This window comes from Musa acuminata, chromosome BXJ1-9 (genome assembly GCF_036884655.1).
Source record: "Musa acuminata AAA Group cultivar baxijiao chromosome BXJ1-9, Cavendish_Baxijiao_AAA, whole genome shotgun sequence".
NCBI classification, from domain to species: domain Eukaryota; kingdom Viridiplantae; phylum Streptophyta; class Magnoliopsida; order Zingiberales; family Musaceae; genus Musa; species Musa acuminata.
This window is the reverse complement of record NC_088335.1, coordinates 49,083,221-49,102,420: the sequence shown is the minus strand read 5'-3', so window position 1 is coordinate 49,102,420 and position 19,200 is coordinate 49,083,221. Positions and strand designations below refer to the sequence as shown.

The 19,200-nt window shown below is 36.2% G+C and overlaps 2 protein-coding genes, 2 long non-coding RNA genes and 1 other non-coding gene across 12 annotated transcripts; 4 read left to right on the top strand and 1 right to left on the bottom strand.

Moving 5' to 3' along the window:
• Positions 1-1,240: 1,240 nt before the first annotated feature.
• On the top strand, positions 1,241-8,385 carry LOC103999529 (lactoylglutathione lyase). 4 transcript variants are annotated; one of them, XR_010479961.1, is made up of 10 exons: positions 1,241-1,361; positions 2,931-3,054; positions 3,153-3,277; positions 3,611-3,675; positions 3,756-3,968; positions 6,566-6,613; positions 7,000-7,107; positions 7,182-7,334; positions 8,068-8,170; positions 8,208-8,385. XR_010479961.1 is itself a non-coding variant. In XM_009421305.3 (9 exons), the coding sequence occupies exons 2-9, from the start codon at positions 2,933-2,935 to the stop codon at positions 8,107-8,109; spliced, it is 876 nt and encodes a 291-aa protein (XP_009419580.2). In that variant the 5' UTR covers positions 1,241-1,361; positions 2,931-2,932; the 3' UTR covers positions 8,110-8,385. The 4 variants fall into 4 exon arrangements, 3 of the variants coding, with proteins under 3 accessions (XP_009419580.2, XP_009419579.2, XP_064940512.1); XM_009421305.3 differs by having other exon boundaries at positions 8,068-8,385; XM_009421304.3 differs by having other exon boundaries at positions 1,266-1,361; positions 2,895-3,054; positions 8,068-8,385.
• A 583-nt stretch (positions 8,386-8,968) lies between these two features.
• On the top strand, positions 8,969-9,489 carry LOC135594029 (uncharacterized). Its single transcript, XR_010479962.1, has 2 exons — positions 8,969-9,024; positions 9,118-9,489. It is a non-coding gene; the product is annotated as an uncharacterized LOC135594029 (long non-coding RNA).
• LOC135594556 (small nucleolar RNA snoR111) lies at positions 9,089-9,216 on the top strand. The gene has a single exon (XR_010480108.1). It is a non-coding gene; the product is annotated as a small nucleolar RNA snoR111 (small nucleolar RNA).
• A 2,934-nt stretch (positions 9,490-12,423) lies between the features above and the next one.
• On the top strand, positions 12,424-17,935 carry LOC135581172 (probable beta-1,3-galactosyltransferase 2). 5 transcript variants are annotated; one of them, XM_065084436.1, is made up of 13 exons: positions 12,424-12,655; positions 12,748-12,982; positions 13,811-13,907; positions 14,348-14,415; positions 14,555-14,763; positions 14,846-14,909; positions 15,462-15,511; positions 15,754-15,809; positions 15,961-16,081; positions 16,895-16,982; positions 17,068-17,193; positions 17,364-17,473; positions 17,541-17,935. In XM_065084436.1, exons 2-13 carry the CDS (start codon positions 12,882-12,884, stop codon positions 17,687-17,689), a joined length of 1,239 nt encoding a protein of 412 aa, XP_064940508.1. In that variant the 5' UTR covers positions 12,424-12,655; positions 12,748-12,881; the 3' UTR covers positions 17,690-17,935. The 5 variants fall into 5 exon arrangements, 4 of the variants coding, with proteins under 4 accessions (XP_064940508.1, XP_064940510.1, XP_064940509.1 ...); XM_065084438.1 differs by lacking the exon at positions 15,462-15,511 and having other exon boundaries at positions 12,438-12,655; positions 15,754-15,826; XR_010479960.1 differs by lacking the exon at positions 12,424-12,655 and having other exon boundaries at positions 12,662-12,982; positions 17,332-17,473; positions 17,541-17,771.
• LOC135594030 (uncharacterized) lies at positions 13,085-18,580 on the bottom strand. Its single transcript, XR_010479963.1, has 2 exons — positions 18,445-18,580; positions 13,085-13,551 (listed from the first exon to the last, which is right to left on the bottom strand). It is a non-coding gene; the product is annotated as an uncharacterized LOC135594030 (long non-coding RNA).
• Between the last annotated feature and the right edge of the window lie 620 nt (positions 18,581-19,200).

Genomic DNA, 19,200 nt, shown 5'->3' with positions numbered 1-19,200 from the left:
CACCGACTCTTACTTTTTCATGTTTCATCATGTGTTTTATCTTTTTAGAGTCAAAATCCTCTTGTTCTCCTTGCACTAACTACAAGCCTGCATGAAATAACAAGTGTCATAAAATAGACAAGTAACAAAGATGTTTATAGAAGTGCTGTTGTTTAGGTTGCTCTTAGAACCTCTTTGTTCTCTTTACACTGACTACAAGTGTCGTAAAATAGACAAGTAACAAAGAGAACAAAGAGGTTCTAATAGCAACCTAAACAGCAGCACTTCTATAAACATCTTTGTTACCTGTCTATTTTACGACACTTATTATTTCATGCAAGCTTGGAGTCAGTGCAAAGAGAACAAAGAGGATTTTGACTCTAAAATGATAAAACGCATGATGAAACATGAAAAAGTAAGACTCGGTGCATCAGCCCATTAACCATGTTCTGAACATTGCACCGTTTTTTCTCTTTTTTGTCAGTGCAAACACCGTTTTTTTTATTTTTTTTTTCTGTCCTACAGCACACCATCGACAATGTCGAGGCTCCGATTCAGTATAAGAGGGCCAGCAGAGGCTCATCTCCGGCAAGCAGTTCGAGGACGGCCGATTACAGCATCCAGAAGGAGGCGGAGGACTCCTTCTGGATGTTGTAGTCAGCCGAGGTGCGGCCATCCTCTTTTTGCTCTCTCTCTCTCTCTCTCTCTCTCACCTGTTTTTGCTTTAGCAGCAGCAAAGATGGCACAGGAGTCTATACTCAAAGGTTCTCCTATTCCACAAGAACTGAAGGTTACTAAAACAAGAATCCATCCTCATCAATAATACGAGGCCTTAATCAACTGAAGAATCCACCCATGAACGAATGAGATTAAATCAAAAAATTATTTTTTTTAAATATAAAAAGAGAATATAAATATTACTTCATGTGAATCATTAAATTAATTGAGGTTGGTATACTTTTCTTTTTTTATTTTTTATTTGGTAATGTCATGATAATATATCTATTGTTAATAGTATAATTAATTTAAGATAATAATGTTAAATCGTTTTTATATTTTTTAATGGTTAAATATTTCTTTGTTTAATTTTCGATGGAATTTCTTGAATTTGTAAGCCTTATACATTGGATAATGAAAGGGTGTATGTATGTATATATATATATATATATATAGAGCAGAGAATTAATATGCAGGAAAAATCAAATCCATGAATCAAATCTATCCAAACGGACGGCTGTGATGATGGAATTGGGTGGTTTAGTTAAAAGTAAAATAAGAGAAGATCCCCGCGATGATCATTCCGGAGAAGGCCTATTTATTTCGGAGCAGAGCAAGAGAGTGACGGCGGCCGCTCCTGACCGGAGAAATCTTCTTCTTCTTCGGTAAGTCCCCGAATCCCTTCTTCCTCTTTCTTGGTTCTCCTCCCCGTTTCGCTTGTTTCGATTTGACTGCAAGTTAGGGTTCATTCTCTCTGCAATTTTACATCGAGAAGAATGATCCTAGACTGGGTTCAAGAGAATCATATACGTCAAGAATAACGATTGCAGGTAGCGATGTTCCTAAATATTGATGTAAATCCCAAAATAAGGACCTTTTCCCTTTATTTACATACGTGCATAGAGTTTCTGGGAAAGCAGTGGCCTTGATTAACCCTACTTAAAGCCGAACGGCCAAAGAGAAGACATACTGCGGTTCTTGAACTTGCTCTGTTTTTTTGGTCCCATTCATGGTTGGTTAAGGTCTGGTGAAGTGGGGCCACACGGGTTGACGAACATGCTCTGATCTTTTTCTGAGTCTGCCCTTGTTTCAAAAACCATGGATTAGTCGCAAAAAGATGTTGCCTGATAGAAATGGAGTTCCTCATAGAAAGAAATGCTGTATGGCAGAAAATAACTCGGCTTAAACAGGTAGACATGTTATAAAGTAGTTCGATTACTTTTGTGACAAATCTTTATTTGCGAAACAACTTCAAATCATCAATTAATTTCCATATCGTGTTTGTCATGCCATGAGAACCCACAACAAGCAGCAATGGCTTTACGACACATTGATTTGACATTTCTGTTTATCTTCACAAGCTAATCTTTGAGCTTTTTCTTGTAAGGAGTGGATGATTAAGTTGATTATTTCCTTCTTTATGATAAACTTCTTGTTATACGTTTTGAAGGACCGTCTCCTTCTTAAACTTATAAAAGTATGCACATGCACATGATTAGTGGAATATCCTTCAAGCCTTCTACTATTGTGGTAGTCCTTTCTAACCCATGCTTTGACCTTGTTATCAACAACAAAACAACAACAAGCCATATCAACTCTTAGGGGTTGCTTGCCCAGACATTTTCTCCCCAATGTGCCTTATCTAGTTCATTTTATTGCTAATCAAATCGTCATTGCCATTTTTATTTTCTAAAGTTCTGTGAGTTTGTCATCAAATTTGATAAAAATAAACATGCGATTGATGATAGATATTATCTTGGCCCCTGATCTAATTTTAATAATACCATCATCTGTAATCGTGGGGCTTTATATTATATTTTGTGGCTCATCTGTATTTGTAACAAGAAAAACCTATGTAGATCTGCCTTGTTCTGTCCTGCTTCTTGGAAGAGGTGTAACATGAAGCATTAGTGAGGAGCTTGGCGGTTGTTCTAGTGAAGCTATTACAAGTTAAGACATTATTGCTTTGTATACATACATACATATTTATATTTATATTTATATTTGTACAGAGATACTACATTAATTCTTGTTAAGCTACATCCTTATATCTTTGTTTTCAATGCGCTAGGATTTCTTATGATTCTCATAATTTGTTTTGAGCTACCTCTATGTACAACCGAAATGGATTTTTTCAAACATGTTCTAACCTAAAAGTGATTTATATCATTCTTCTTTTCTGTTTTCTTTATTATCAGGTATATTGACAGGAACCTCCTTTTATATTCATTTAGATATGGCTTCCAGCACGGTGGAAGAGACTGTTCCTAGTGAAAATGTACTTGAATGGGTTGAAAAAGACAAGCGCCGATTTCTACATGCTGTTTATCGTGTTGGAGATTTAGACCGGACCATAAAGTGTGTCTCAATAAGATTACTGTGCAAATACTCTACACAATCTATGTTTTGCTCTGTTATTTCCTTTTCACCAGTTGAGCTGTTTTTGTTTTCCTTAGATTTTATACTGAATGCTTTGGGATGAAACTGCTGCGTAAGAGAGACATTCCTGAAGAGAAATATTCAAATGCATTTCTTGGCTTTGGTCCAGAAGCTTCTCATTTTGTGGTAGAGCTGACGTATAGTATGTCTCTTGTTTCCGGTTGCAATTCCTATCTCTTATTATCAACTATACTCCCTACTATTTCCAATCCTAGATAGAATTAGTGAAAAGCACATAAATTTCCATATAAGTGGCACTGTGCTTTGCAATTTAGGAGTAGAAATTATTATTATTATTATTATTATTATTATTATTTTTTTTTTTTTTTTTAAAGGGTAGCTATTATAACCTACAAAGTTATCAGCGTTTTTGTATCTTCACTGGCCATCTGCACGTGTATATGTGTATGAAGTTTTTGTTTCAGACAATCAATAAATGGTAGCTTATAACGTATCTTTCATGTCTTTTGAGCAGATTATGGGGTGGATAAGTATGATATTGGCACAGGCTTTGGGCATTTTGCTATTGCATCGGAAGATGTAAGTTGCACATTTGAATTGAATGCTAACTAGTATAGTTATTTGATAACTGACCTTTAAATCAAATACTGGAATTGTAGGTTTATAAATTGGTTGAGGGCATCAGGGCCAAGGGTGGTAAGATTACACGTGAACCAGGTCCTGTTAAAGGAGGAACAACAGTTATTGCTTTTGTTCAAGACCCTGATGGTTATATGTTTGAGCTTATTCAAAGGGGCCCGACGCCTGAGCCTCTTTGCCAAATTATGCTTCGTGTGGGCGACTTAGAAAGATCCATCAAGTTTTACGAGAAGGTATTTTTAGTACCATAAGGTCTATTAGTTGTTTCAACTCTGAGAACATACTATTTGAACTTTTTGTAATTTGTTGTTCCCTTAGTTGTGTTTGAAGTTAGTTGTTAACAGTGGTAGGATGTCAGCGGTAGTGAAGGGCAATCTTCTTTCTAAATAGCATGGCTGAAATCTTTGCATGTTAGTGGTTGAGTGGTTATGAGTACCTTTATTTGTCATTGTCAACTTATAGAAGGTTCAGTTATAACAATAACAAGCTCATACCTCCGAGGTAGTTTATGCATAGCCTGCATTATGCATCTAGTTATGATATTGGTTTCTTCGCTGCTTTGTGGAATGTTCCTCTACTGGTTAATGAAATCTGACACATTTCATTATTCTTAGCCATTTGTTAAGAAAGTGAATATCTAGATGACTGGAAATGCTTAATTACTAGTGTTAGTTTGATGAACAGTTTAATATCGTTCTAGATGAACAGTTTACTAGTGTCATTTCTTTTTCATTCATCTTCTTTTCATATCACGTCACATTATATGTATAATATTCCCTTGTTCATATACAAATAATTATGGAACTCAAGTACATACTAAACCCGAGGGAACCAGCCCCACCCTATGGACAATATCCTTGGTGGGCTTAAACGCCATCCCATGTGTCGGGTCACCGGTTTATCATCCAAGAGTACATTTCTCACAGGATGATACACGTCATCGTTGTTCATATAATATTCGTAAAACTCAATCCACTTTAGCTAAAATGTTCTTTCTAATACTCTTACTATGACTACTACCAGGACTTGAGCCTTTGCATAAATGTTGAGTCATGAGACCTGACTATAGCTGTATCACTTAAGTACTAGCCACAGCTGCTCTAAGGCACAACTGCTCTAATGTATTCTAGCTGACCAACTCGCGGTGGCATGAACTCAATTGGTTTTGAGGTTCACATGTTGTCAATGCTGCTACTGTGGCTTATAGCAACATAGTGGCTCTAGTTATAAGGAAGGCTAGGAGATTACCTAGGTATTCATAACTCTTGAACATGCTCAATACTTAGTCAGACAATATGACCTTATATATGGTAATTTCACTCCAGCAAGGTATCATCATTGGATCTTGAAAGCGGTGTACTAATGCATGATATAATAATTGGATCATATGGAAAAGTGGGAGCCAAGCTTTGTAGGATTCTTTTACCCAAATCACATAGCTACTATTCCCACAGGTATCATAGGCTGTAGCAGGTTGCATTCTAGCAGCAGCCATGCGGTCAAACAATCCACATAAGCGGGTCATGCTTATAGGAGGCCGAGTATTTTGGGTTGTGTAATCTACATATAACTCATGGAAGTGATATAAGTTGGAGAATGAAAGAAAGAGCATCATCAGTAGCATGATTTCCACAAGGTGCAAGGCTACATGTCCAGCGAAGGGCCATGTGAGCATCATGAGGCCCCAAGTGTTGGGTGTTTGTGTGCTAGGCCAGCTGCTGCTCACATAAGGTGTTGTTGCATAACTGGTGCTTGCAACGAGTGTGCAAGCACAATAAATATGGTTGCTGAAACAATTGGCAGGCTGATGAGGCTTAGACCGGATGTGTCTTTATTGGAGTTAATATTTGGATTTGGTTCATGTCTGCAATCTGTCTACTGTCTTGCAGCAAGTCAGCCCATTTAGAACTGGTCCTCCTTATTTTCCTTCTACCGAGGGTGAGCGAACAAATAAAGCAACTAACAATTCTTGAGAATATTACAGTATACATGTTGTAGGATGGTATAATCCATATGTTATATATACAAGATCTAATTCATCCTATACCAAGAATCTATTCATGAGATTAGCTAATCATAATCTTTTTATGCTTGTCTTAAGGAGTCTTTGACTTGGAAATCAAAGAAGATTGTAACATGCCTTTTTTTTCCCCACAAGAGGAGACGATGATGGCTATAAATAGAAGAGGAGAGGGGGGGTTAAACCCTAACCCTAGGTTTACTAATAGAATAAAATTATTAATTTGCCCTTAATTAAAATTAGGGTATTACACAGGCTCCTTGATTTTGTCTTTCATATACCTACATTGCTGTAACAATGTCAGTTGACTTGTAATATGTTCTCATGCGCCTTTGGCACCTCAATTTTTCAGCTTCACTTTACCCCTTTGAATCAGTCATGGGTAAATATCAATAATTTGAGTATCTCTATAAAACCTTTTGCTACTTTCTTGGGTTTGAGAGATACATTGAGCTTTCTTTTGTTCCAAATTTGGTCAAGTATTATTCTTTTTAACTATATAAGCAGAGACACTGGATTAGTGTTGTGAGTGGAGAGCCAGATTTTACTCTTTTATCATGCTTACCTATCCATCCAATTTGCTCCAGAATTTTTCTGATTTTTATCATCAGTCTGATAGTCGTACTGAAAAAATCTCCAGATTTATTAAGGGGCTATATTATAAACCATTTTTTTGAGTGTGATTATCTGAGATGAGCTATAAAAGTGTTTCTAGTTTGCTTACTATCTTTGTATGAGCATATATTTGAGACTCTCCTCTTTGTTTTCTTTGTTACTTGTCTATTTTACTACGCTTGTTATTTCATGCAGGCTTGTGGGATGAAGTTATTGAGGACACGAGATAATCCTGACTACAAGGTTATGTTCTGATATAATAATAAATTGAATCATGTCAAACTAGTCATAACCTTTTCTAGAATGTTGCAAGCGTCCATTTACCTGCACATGCATAAACTTACATGCATTTATATAATTTTATTTACACATGTATGCAATTTATTATCATTGCTCAATACATACATGGATCCCTGTTGTACATATCAAGTTTTTTGTTGGTTTGTTATTTTCATAAAAACTTGTCCTTTTATGATATGCTGGTTTATGATTATGAACATTACATATTGGTTTTCATGTATGGCTAGTTATGATGGTCTATATACTTGTATTCAGCTATTTTTGTGCTATTCATGATACTTATATTGTTATGCTTAATAAGTTCTTTTTGGATCACATGATCTATACAGTATACTATTGCCATGATGGGTTATGCTGAAGAAAAGGAAACAACAGTGCTAGAGTTGACATACAATTATGGTGTGACAGAATATACCAAAGGCAATGCATATGCTCAGGTTGGATTATATCTTTGTTTAATATGATTTTGTACTAGTCATTAGGATATTAATGTTTGTTACGTCATTTTTAGGTTGCTATTAGCACTGAAGATGTTTATAGAAGTGCTGCTGTTGTGGATTTGGTTGCCAAGGAGCTAGGAGGAAAAATTACAAGGCAACCAGGACCAATTCCAGGAATCAACACTAAAATTACCTCCTTCCTTGATCCAGATGGCTGGAAAGTGGTAAGTCCTCTCATCTCAGTGCTTAATGTAACCTCATAATTTAATCTTTTAGACAGACAAAAGTACCTTTATGCTTACATTGGCAAAAGTACCTTTATGCACACAAGCTTCTGCATAACAGTTGCAGATCTTATATGTTCAAAATATGTGAGAGCCTTCAGTCATCCCTTAGTCTAGTCTCTCATGTAGTTCTTAATAGCTATTTTATCAAATCTGTTTCTTCGTGTCTGGGACTTATCCGTGAGTTGTTTATCCAAGAAATACCACCTTCATTGAAACAGCTTTGAGGATTTATAATAAAGGCCTATGATTGACAACAGGGATTCTAGGTGTGCTGATAATTTTGGCAATATACCTTATTTAGTTGTCAGCATTAAAAGATATATCTTGCTTAGCAGGCACCAATACCTTTTGTTGACCAAAAAGCAATACCTTTTGTTGTAACTTGTCAATCAGCTGAAGTTTACTATGTTGCCCGCACCCCCCCCCCCCCCCCCCCCCCCCCCCCCCCGCCCCCCCTCCTTTTTTTTTTTTTCTGTAGAGAACAGTACAATTTTCTCTATATTATTGGCTTCCATGATGATAAAAGTTAAATTGTTGATATTTGATTATATATTACATCGGTATTTCTCATTGGATTCTCACCAATGTTTGTGCATCGAACCCATTTTACATCTGCAATCTGAAGACATAGGCAGAAGAAGCTGATGCTATAGAATGTGTTGCTTTTCAGGTTCTAGTTGACCACTCTGACTTTCTCAAGGAGCTTGAGTAATGATCATGAGACTGTTCCTAGAATGAACAGTAGTACTTAATACCTGGCCAGAACTATGGTGGTATGTAATAATTGCAGTGGCTTCTGAGACCATGATGTAATGTGATTTCTGAGCTTTACTTATCTAGCTTTATTTAGACATTTTCCTGCTGTTTCACGGTGATAGCATATATGCTTTGGAATTGTTAGCAATCACTCGAGTGCCTGAGCATTGATCTTAATTTAATGGGCTCTTATGTTCTTATATTAATGATTATATTAGCCTTTTTTGCATCAGTTTCTTAATATTTTCTCATTTGGTCACATCCTTGATGCACATGTCTGATTATGTTGATATCTTGCAACAATTGACCCTCCCATGTTATTAAATTTATGTCGTTTGCTTGAAAAATGATTCTTTTGCTTACCTTCAAGGTTATTTCTCACCCATCCTATATTCATCTAATTCAAGTAATTACTATCTTCATGCATTATTTGCTCAAAATATTTATCGGTATTCTTATGAAATCTCTACTAGATTGATGCCCATCGTAATATTGTTTTGTTCTGCGAGTCAGCTGGTCACGGGCTTGGACTTCTGCTGTTGGGCCTACACAAGCCGTCCGAGGAAACATGCGCCCCATTTACCCTATTCAAACCCGAATCCGATTCGGATGCCTATCTCTTTGCGGATACGGTGGGCGAGGATACCCGAATGAATGCGACGGCATCCGCTGAAAGAACGGATCGCCAAATCCGCCTCTTGATTCGATATTTCTAACTAATCACAGCCGTCCACCTTCCTACTTTACGAACTCTCTCGCCCCTTGGCTCTCTATATAAACCCCCTTGCCGGTTAGGGTTGCGTCTTTCTACCGGCAAGAAAGAGTCTGAAGTCGGCTTCGATCCTCTCCGCCGACGGGCTTCCGTTGCAGCGTAAGAGAAACCAGTCGAAATCTTTTCTTATTCTCTTTCTCTATATGTCTCTCCTCTGCTTCATGCTAAGAGGGAACGCGTTTCCTTCGGTAGCGTATTCCTCGATCAGAAGGCAGAGGCAAAAAGACGAGTCGAGATATCGTTTCAGTCGCCACTCCACCCGTTGGCGGTTCGATTGTTGCTCGACCACACTCTCTTCTTCCCTTCTTCATCTCTCTCTCGATCTGACTCTTATTGATTTCCTATAGGAAGTGCAAGGGATGTTTGTATCTATTTTGCATTATTCCTCACTTTGAACCGACTAAAACCGTGGGGACGCTGTATTTTCTGATGCACTTCCTAATCTTCCTTATGTTTATTTTCTATGTTCTCCGTCTGAGTCGGTCAAATCTGTTGTTCTGCATCGTCAGATATCAAACTTTTGCCGATTTCTTGTCTTAATTAACCGATCAATGATTTCCTATAGTATAATAGAAAAATATGGTCAATCGGCCCTAACAATTTGTTCTTGGTTGGTCATGATTTGACATTATAACCCTTATTTGTTGCCTCAATTGATTTTTGTCCCTGCTGCATTTATTTGACAGTTTTGATCATCGATTAATAACTTTAAATACAAACAAAAAGTTTCTTAAAATGTTAATTTTAAATATTTATAGTATGAGTGATTTTTGTTGCAGTATATTCTACGCGACAACTAGCAAGGTACGATTATTTAAGTTAAGTTGAAATTGCTGAAAATGAAGAACTGCATCAAAGGGGATCTTACATTTTCCTGGGATCTATTAACCACGACAGAACATCCTTTGATAACTCTGTTCATCTCTGCTGTTGAAGCGGTTCGTGATGATTCTCTTCTCAAACAAAATGTATAGGAGAATTAAATTATAAAGTTGATGCATAGTTTAATATCTTTCGAGAGCTTGAAGAGGCTTAAAATTGCTATATTAATAGATAAAAGTTCTATAAATTAAAACAAACTATTATTTTCTAAAAAATAGTAATTCTAACATAAAAAAATATAATGAGAAGATACTATGATCGAATAAGAGAAATCCAAAATCAATTAATGGTATGATTTGGATACACAAATAATAAAAATCTGATTTATTGAAAAAGATCAAATCTGAAAATTATATAGGAGAGATGGCGATCTGATTTAAAGTGTACAAAAGAAGGCGGTTTATTGAAAAATTAAAGAAATGCATAAGAAAAGATCTGATTTAAAATGTACAAAAGAAGACTATCTTTTTCGTTGTCTTTAATCCTTTGGATCGCAAATGCTATTGACATAATAAAAAAAATGATATAAGTAATAAACTATCGTTAAGAGATCGATAGATCCGAGATGTTAATAATGCTAAAAGAGTGTTTTTGTCTTTATGGAGGTCGTTTAGAGTGTTAGTTTTGGATTGTAACTTTGTTAACTTAATTTGAAATTCATTAGGTTTGATCTAAGGTTGACTTTAGAGTGTTAGTTTTGGATTGTAACTTTGTTAACTTAATTTGAAATTCATTAGGTTTGATCTAAGGTTGAATTGGGTATGTTACTTGATCTGAGGTTGAATTGGGTATGTTAGAAGGTCAATTGAGTGACATGAGGTTGGTACATAGCGATTATAGGTTTTGTTTGATGGTAATATCATTTAAATTTTTAATTTTAATTTTTGAAATCCTTTTGGGTCTATAAATACTCATGTATATTTGCTTGGTGCAAGAATGAAAACTTGATTTGAAATATATAAACTCTCAATGAGGTGTATGGTCTTTTATAAAAGAAAAATGTGAATGTTTTTTTCTATCTTTGTGAAAAAGGAGAAGGGTGGTTGATCTTTGTTTGTTAAAAAATAGAGTTAAAACTGATGATCTTAGGGAAAACGAATTGGGAGTGGGGGGACGAGTTTTATCAATTGAAAATTTTGAATTTAAATTTTACTTCGAAAATATTAATTTACCCTTCTTCCACCTTTTAGTGTCTTTATTATCGTAATAATTGGTATCAGAATATAGTTCTCTTAGTTAGGATGGACTATACTTATTAAAAAAAAATAGAGTTAAAACTGATGATCTTAGGGAAAATGAATCGGGAGTGGGGGGACGAGTTTTATCAATCGAAAATTTTAAATTTAAATTTTACTTCGAAAATATTAATTTACCTTTCTTCCACCTTTTAGTGTTTTTGTTATCTTAATAATTGGTATCAGAATATAGTTCTCTTAGTTAAGATGGACTATACTTATTAAAAAAACATGAATGAATATTTTCTTAGATTTTGATCTATGAAACAATATTGAGTTTGGTTTTTAAAAATCTTTTAAATAAATAAATAAATGAAATGATCTATGAAACAATATTTACTGTTAAAGATATGAATATTTTATTTTATATTTTAAATAAAAATAAGTTTAATTATGTCTATACTATACATGATATTTGATAAACTTGAAGTTATTAACTAAAACATAGATAAAATAAAAGAATCTAAAAGAATCTAAAATTAATATATTAGTATATAGTTATGAATTGTTTAAGATGAAGTCAAGTGAATCATTTTTTAGATGTCAATGATTTAAATTTTTTTGATCAAAGCTATATAAATTTTAAATTTGTTAATAAAATTTTAAGATCATTTCCTAAAAGTTAAATGTTGGGAAGCTATCAACAGAAAAAAAAAACATTTATAACAATGTGGATGAATCAAGTGCACGATGAATAGTAAATCAATAAAGACAAAGTGATAATCTACATGGCTTTCAATGATGAGATATGTGACTCATGTGAAATTTTTTTATCTTATAATAAATTATTTAATTGTTTTATGATTTATATGTAAACTTAAAGTAATTAGTAAAAAATATAAATTACTAAAAAAGATTATGTATCTCTTTAATAAATTTGATAAATTAAAAAATAAGTATAATAATTACATGTTAACATCTTACACTAAACATAAAGAGTTAAGACTCATTCAAAAAAAATATGTTCTTACAATAAATATTTAAAAAAATAAAATAAAAAATAAATTATTAAATATAATTCTTACTAATAAAGATTATGCACACATAGAGGAAAGAATTGATTTCATGAATAGTAATATTCAATAAAAGTCAACAAAATTTATATAAGGATTCACACTATATGTTCTCCTTAAAGTTAAATGTAATTTTTATAAAAAAATATGATCAATATACTTATATATATATTTAAAAAATATAATTCTCATAAATTAATTTAGATTTTTAAAGGAATCATAAATGATTTGATGTTAAAAGTTAAAAAATAGATCTAAATATAGATCCAAAGTTAAAAGTACTTAAAATAATATTTTTTAAGATGCCGTCGACAATGTCAAGGCTGGCTCGCATTTGACAGGGGGCGGCAATTCTATGTTAGATCTGCGTTCCGACACAACCATTTCTTTTGGCTACGCGCCTCAGCGCGACCATGGTCTCTCACAGTTTCAGGTCCCACCCGCATTGCCTCTCTTCCGAATGATAAGGCAGCTCGTGGGAGCTGGTGTGTGAAACGGGTAGAAGTAGAACATTTCTTGAAAAAGGTAAAAGCACGTCAGAGATGCCTCAGCAGCAGCAGATGAGCCGGCGATTTAAGAATGAGCTTAAGACCGACAAAGGTGGGGAGGAAGCAGAATTAAGTAGAAGAAAACGAAAGGTCGAGTCGTACTTACAATCTGTCCTCTCCTCTCTTCGTTCCCTTCCTCTGCAGGAATTGCAAGCCTCCGGCATCGACATCTCCAGCACCATCTGCTACAGATCTGGGACGGTCGGGCCTCACGCTCCTCGGATGCGACGTCTCTCGAGGAGGATTTGAGAGGGTGAGGAGGAGGAGAGGAGGTAGTGATGAGTTCGAAGAGCAAAGGAGGAGGAGATACTGTGGCGAGGAGATGGACCCTTCTGCTTTGCCTGGGAAGCTTCGTCACTGGCCTCCTCTTCACCAACAGGTACTCTGTTTCACCCCCAAATCTGTTCTCACCTGGCTTTAGTTCTTGATCCAGATTAAGGGCTTCATGATTCGATCCACATTTTGTGCTTGGAACTGTTACATTGGGTAGGGGTTCTTTGAATTTTCACTGCAAATTTCCCCCAACAGGTGATTAATTGAAGGATCTTGGGACTGATCAGGCCTTGGGAAATGATTCTTGGTGAGAGAGTCGCAATGGGTAGCCAGAAAATATAGAACTTTTGCCCCCCTTATTTTGATGTCTGAGAGTAAAGATACAATGCTTTGATAGTTTATGCGAAATAGGTTATGAGTTGTGACCTTTGCTTTGGTCAATTTCCATCACTCGTTAGTGAGATCATATGCAGTTCCTGAACCATCCAGATCAGCCCTGGTGAATGCATGGAATGCCTGGCTTCTACCATCATATGAATGCTGGAAAATGGAACTTTGAAGATTGTGTTTGAGGAGGCATTGTGAGCTTCATTAAAGTATATAAGAAATGAAGAAGATGCATTGTAGTTGATGCCAGATTGACTGTTCCCATGAACATGCTAAAGCATCCTTCTCCTGTTTAAGAGAAATTGAGTGCATTAAGAACATAATGCATTGTGTTTCAGAACATTTGGCTGGAGATACATCTTTCTGTCAATATTCAATAATCTAAAAACTTGGTCCTACTAAAAGCCTTTTGCTGATCAGAGTCATATACTGGTACATTTAGTTTGGTCAGGTACACCATTGTTGCTTTCACCAAGCTTACTAGACACGATATTTCTTATGAATTCTGTTTGTGTTTTCTCATAGTTTATTCTGTGTTTGGTGACAGAATGTGGACGGTGCCTGAAGCAAAAGATATAATCAGAGCAAACAAGGCCAAAGAACATAGAGAAGAGCTCGTTGTAGAAGGATATTATTCAAAAATAGTGAGTGCCTCAATTTTGCTTTATGTTCACCAATCTAGTACAAGTTCCTTTTTCATAAAATTGACTTTGCATATAACTGTCAGTTCGAACAAAGTAATGGATTTTGTTTTCTTTCTTCAGTTTATCAATATTAAGAATTTTAGATAAAATCTTGTTTCATTCTTCAATCTGTAAATATGATGTTCTGGGATGGATGGACCATGAATAAATTTTTTTCCCTTCAATTTGTCAATGCAAAGTTTTTGCTTTGAGATAGAATATATGTACACAATAAGCAGCACTGACATTAAAACAAATATGCAAATCATCAAGTGTTTTTTATTACATGCTGAAGATATCCAATGTGCTAGTCGTTTGGGAATTTTATTCTTGGTTGTGGTGTTCTGTGAATGCATATCAATTGTAATTGTACAGTCATTCTTTCTCTTCTGTCTTCTCAGATGGACCAGAAGGAAGAGGCGAGAAAAATTCTGGGGGAAGAAGGCTCAACAACTGAAGATGACCTTCAGTATGCTATATTATTTTGGTTATTAGTTGGATTTCATTAAATTTTGATGCCACACTTGGAATTCTGTTACGTGTTTGATACTCCCAGATTGGAAAAAATCCCTCCAACTTAACAAGAAATAGAAAATCTTTGCGTCCAGAATGCTAAATAAAGCAATATCAAACTTAGAGATGGAGCTAGCAGCAGCAAAGATGGCACAGGAGTCTATACTCAAAGGTTCTCCTATTCCACAAGAACTGAAGGTTATTAAAACAAGAAGACACAAATATTTTATGGTTATAGGAATTAATACTGCTTTTAATAGCCGCAAACGAAGAGATTCAGTTCGTGATACGTGGATGCCACAAGGTATGTAATTTCGTTTAACATTCTTCTAGTTCATGCAGCTGAACTTATCATGGTAGTTGATTGGATCTCAAATACGCTATAGGTGAAAAAAGAAAGAAGCTAGAAGAAGAGAAGGGCATTGTCATCCGCTTTGTTATCGGTCATGGGTGAGCAACATCTATTACCATTCTTTGCCTTATCATTTAGATCTCAAATTATCCATTTTTAAAATTTTGTGCAGCATTTGTGTTTCCAGGATCCACTATTGTAGGGCAAAAGAGGAAAATGAGGAAAAGAACAACTGTAGCCTAGGGCATGAAGCATCTACCACTGCAGAGCTGAGGATAATACTTACCCATGCCGACCCTCTGCATTGAGATATGCTTATCGATAAACATCCTATCTATAGGATGCATTGAGATATGCTTATCCATAAACGTCCTATCTAGGATGCAACTCAGAAACCTTACTGTTGCACTCAGGCCTATAGGATATTTATTTATGCACTTAACACTTCCTTCTAATCATCCAATCACTGTTTGAGAACAGTGAAATAACTTCAATATGGGTTACAGTGCATCTAGTTAGATGTGGTAACTGAACTTAGATGTCTCGAGTCTTTTCAAATGTTTGAAAAATTAATGATCTGTGCTAGGCACTAGACCATAAATTTTCTCAACTTATTTTCTCTATTTGATATTTTTGATGTGCCATTCAAGGAACACAAGGCATGAAAGCACTACTCAGGATATGCTCTTGATTTTAGCTGGTAATTTGCTAGGAGCTCTCCAAAATTTATTTTACCCTTGCATTGGTGTGCTAATTATGCTATTATTAATTAGTTACGCCAACTAATTTGGAATAGAAGCTCTAAAAAGGGCAAGAAAATAACAGAATTTCGATGCTTGCAGATTATGGATTTATGCCAAGGCTACAAATTTTCAGTATCTTTGCATAAATGATGCTTTCTTAGTACACATACCAAGTAAATTGCTTGATACTTGTTTGTAGTGCCACTTCTGGTGGAATTCTGGATAGATCAGTTGAAGCTGAGGACAAAAAGCATGGTGATTTCTTGAGGCTTGTAAGATAACCATTTCATTTTCATATATCGCTTCTATAGCCTGTCCATTTCACCGATGAGGCTGTTCCTAAAAAGGATCTCTAATACTAAAAAGGCAGAGAACATGGGGCCCTTGATAATGTATTTGTTTGCAGAATCATGTTGAAGGATACCTAGAGTTATCAGCCAAAACAAAAACATATTTTGCCACCGCTTTCTCTTTGTGGGATGCAGAGTTCTATGTTAAAGTTGATGATGATGTACATGTGAATATAGGTAAATGTTCTATTATATTTCTTTAACTTGACTCTGATATTTTATTTTAACCTGATTGCATCTATATGCATACATAAATATGTAAGTAGTTGTGTCCTAAGTTCTGCAAATTTGGTCTCAATTTTTGATGGTAATACAGGAATGGTTAGTAAGGGCTAACCTAATGTGGGCCAATAATGTTGAACAACATGTGCAGACCATGTAACATATCATGATGAAATGGGCATGCATTTGAACAATGAGAACACTGGATGATGTATAAACTATGCACTCATGAAACTGATGACATTGCTGAGCTTGTACTATTTGGTATTAGAAATTGATGACAATCACAATATTCTCTGAGACAGTGGAATGTAGATTATTTGTTATTTTCCTAGATTTGTCTTCTTTGTTTAAGTGATTTAAATTTAGTACTGTCCTCGTATTAGCTGCCAACATTAACCTGATTGAATGTCGAGAGATTAATCTACTGCTTTTAGTCGCTAGCTTTTAATGGCAAAAAATTTATCTGCACTTTTGCTTGGAAATTCAAATATTTCGAAGGATAGTATAATAATGGATTTTATTAGTGACAAAACATACATTTTTTCATGATAACAAAAGATGCCTGACAAAGCATTTCAAAGGCTGTTCATGTTGTAAATGATATAATTTACACTGCCTTACCGTAGAAAATGGTTAATAATATTATTTTGCTAGTATCAAGATCTATAATCTTTCTAAGGATCAATGTTGTAGGAAGCAAGAGTTAATCAGATTGGAAGTAATAGGCTTTTATATCTTATTTTGACTACGTTCAAAATTTTGCAGCAACATTGGGAAATACTTTAGCAAGACATCGTTTGAAACCTCGAGTATATATTGGATGCATGAAGTGTGGTCCTGTCCTTGCTCGAAAGTGAGTGTTAAACGGTGGATTTGGTCATTGATTAGTTTAGCATTGTCAAGTGATCTATACTGACATGCAAAATATCATGCTATAGGGGGGTGAGATATTATGAACCTGAACACTGGAAGTTTGGAGGGGATGGCAACAAATACTTCCGACATGCTACTGGTCAATTGTATGCCATTTCGAATGAATTGGCCGCCTATATATCCATAAACCAGTAAGGCAACTTTAGCTTGAAAATTTTGATATAAATTCAGTAATCAAATTATGCTTTGGTTGAACCAAAGCTAAAATCTAACAGAGCAGTTCTTTATCAATGCTATATCTCATTTGTCTGTTTTTGGTTCTCTCTTAGTGAAATAAAGTCTCGGACTCCTTCAATTTCAGGCATATACTGCACAAGTATGTGAACGAGGATGTATCACTAGGATCTTGGTTCATAGGATTAGATGTTGAGCATATTGATGACCGCAAACTATGCTGTGGCACCCTACCTGGTAAAGATGCTTACTGTTTATGTTTGATGTTTGAATTCCTAATATTCAATACTGGAACAATATGCAGATTGTGAGTGGAAGGCCCAGGCAGGCAACACTTGTGTCGCCTCATTCGATTGGAGCTGTAGTGGTATCTGTGATTCTGTTGATAGGATCAAGGAAGTTCATCAGCGTTGTGGCGAAAATGAAAGCACAATCTGGAATGCAGTTTTTTGATCAGTGTATCCCTCTTAATTGGGTAGAGGCTATACTGTTGTAAAACTGTATATGTGTATCAATAGGAAATGTATGTTTGGTAGGGGAATTGTAGTGGAATGGTCTTTGGAAACGGCTCTCCATTTTTACTAGAGAAGGCCCTAAATCCAAAATGGGGTTAGGTTGGGTGAATGTGTTGTTTCCGAGCACATTCTTTACAATGTACTTGACATTGTCTGTCTAATCTCATACATATGATTACTGGTACTCACTCGGATGCAGACTGACGCTAATCCCCAAGTAGGTTCTTGTGCTGTTGATCGACTCATAGCTAGCCTCACCGAAATGGCATCCAACGCACTTTGTAAGGGTCCGGATTAGCGAGACGATGTCTTCCTAAAACCATCTTGATGATAATAGAGTTATCTGCAGCTTGCGCGCAGGTCAATATGATGTAAAACTATCGGGCAAACGGATGTGAAGACAACCAAACCGACCTGAGTCGAGAGGGGGAAGAAGAAGTTCAAGAACCAAAAATGTCAATTCTAAGATGGCACGCATTCCACTCGTATCAGCAATCAAAACTATGGATCAAAGCTGCCCTAAATGAATCAAATTCTTCGACCGCCTAACCGATTTCTACCCGAGATGGGCGCTGCTGGAACAAGAGAGCCAGACGGCTCCAACGCCATCAAATCCTCCAAACGTGCAATCTCGAGGCCAGGCCTTACCGAGAACCAAAGCGGACCAAGAAACAAAGGAAGATAACCACTTACTTGTAAGAAAAGCCCCATCGGCGGCCCGATAATTGAGCGGGCGCGGCTTCCGCGGTCGTCCTCGAGCTACAAACCAGCCGGAGCTCCATCTCCACGGGCACCGCTCCAAGATCGCACACGGCGCTTCTAATCGTTCCGAACCCAAAGGTGGATAGAGAAGACTGCATGTCATTAAATGGTAAATCAAGCGGATCATAACACTGTGCACGAATCTCAAAGTGGGATGGGCGTGGATCATGCTTCCTGATGAATATACTATAGATCGAAAAAGAGGATGACTGCCACGCAATAAAATGTGTGCCACTTAAACTTAAAATTTGAATTCAAAATATAAGCTTGTCTAATTTTGCATTTAATTTAAATGAAATTAGAGAATATCCGCAGCGAATTAGATGAACCATTATATCGGAAGATTTCTCTTCATCCGCTGCTCGGGCCCACTAAATCATCCAATGGGGGTCGTCGAATGGCCGATCTCTGCAACCAACCCGTAAAGCCCAGCGGCCTCGTCACGTCGGCCACCGTCAGTCGCCGTCCCCATATCAACGGGAAACACAACCACCCGTTTGTCTTACCTACAGCTATTGATGGAGGCGGCGATGCTATCTTGTGGACCCCAATCCTGCGCGAGTCACAAGACATATAAGCCGGTCATAGTGGCAAACGGGTCCTTCGGCCTGGATATGAAAAATATCTCCTATCTTCGATGCCGTTCCAAAGACCGGATCGGCGTCACCATCACCGTTGTCGTCATCA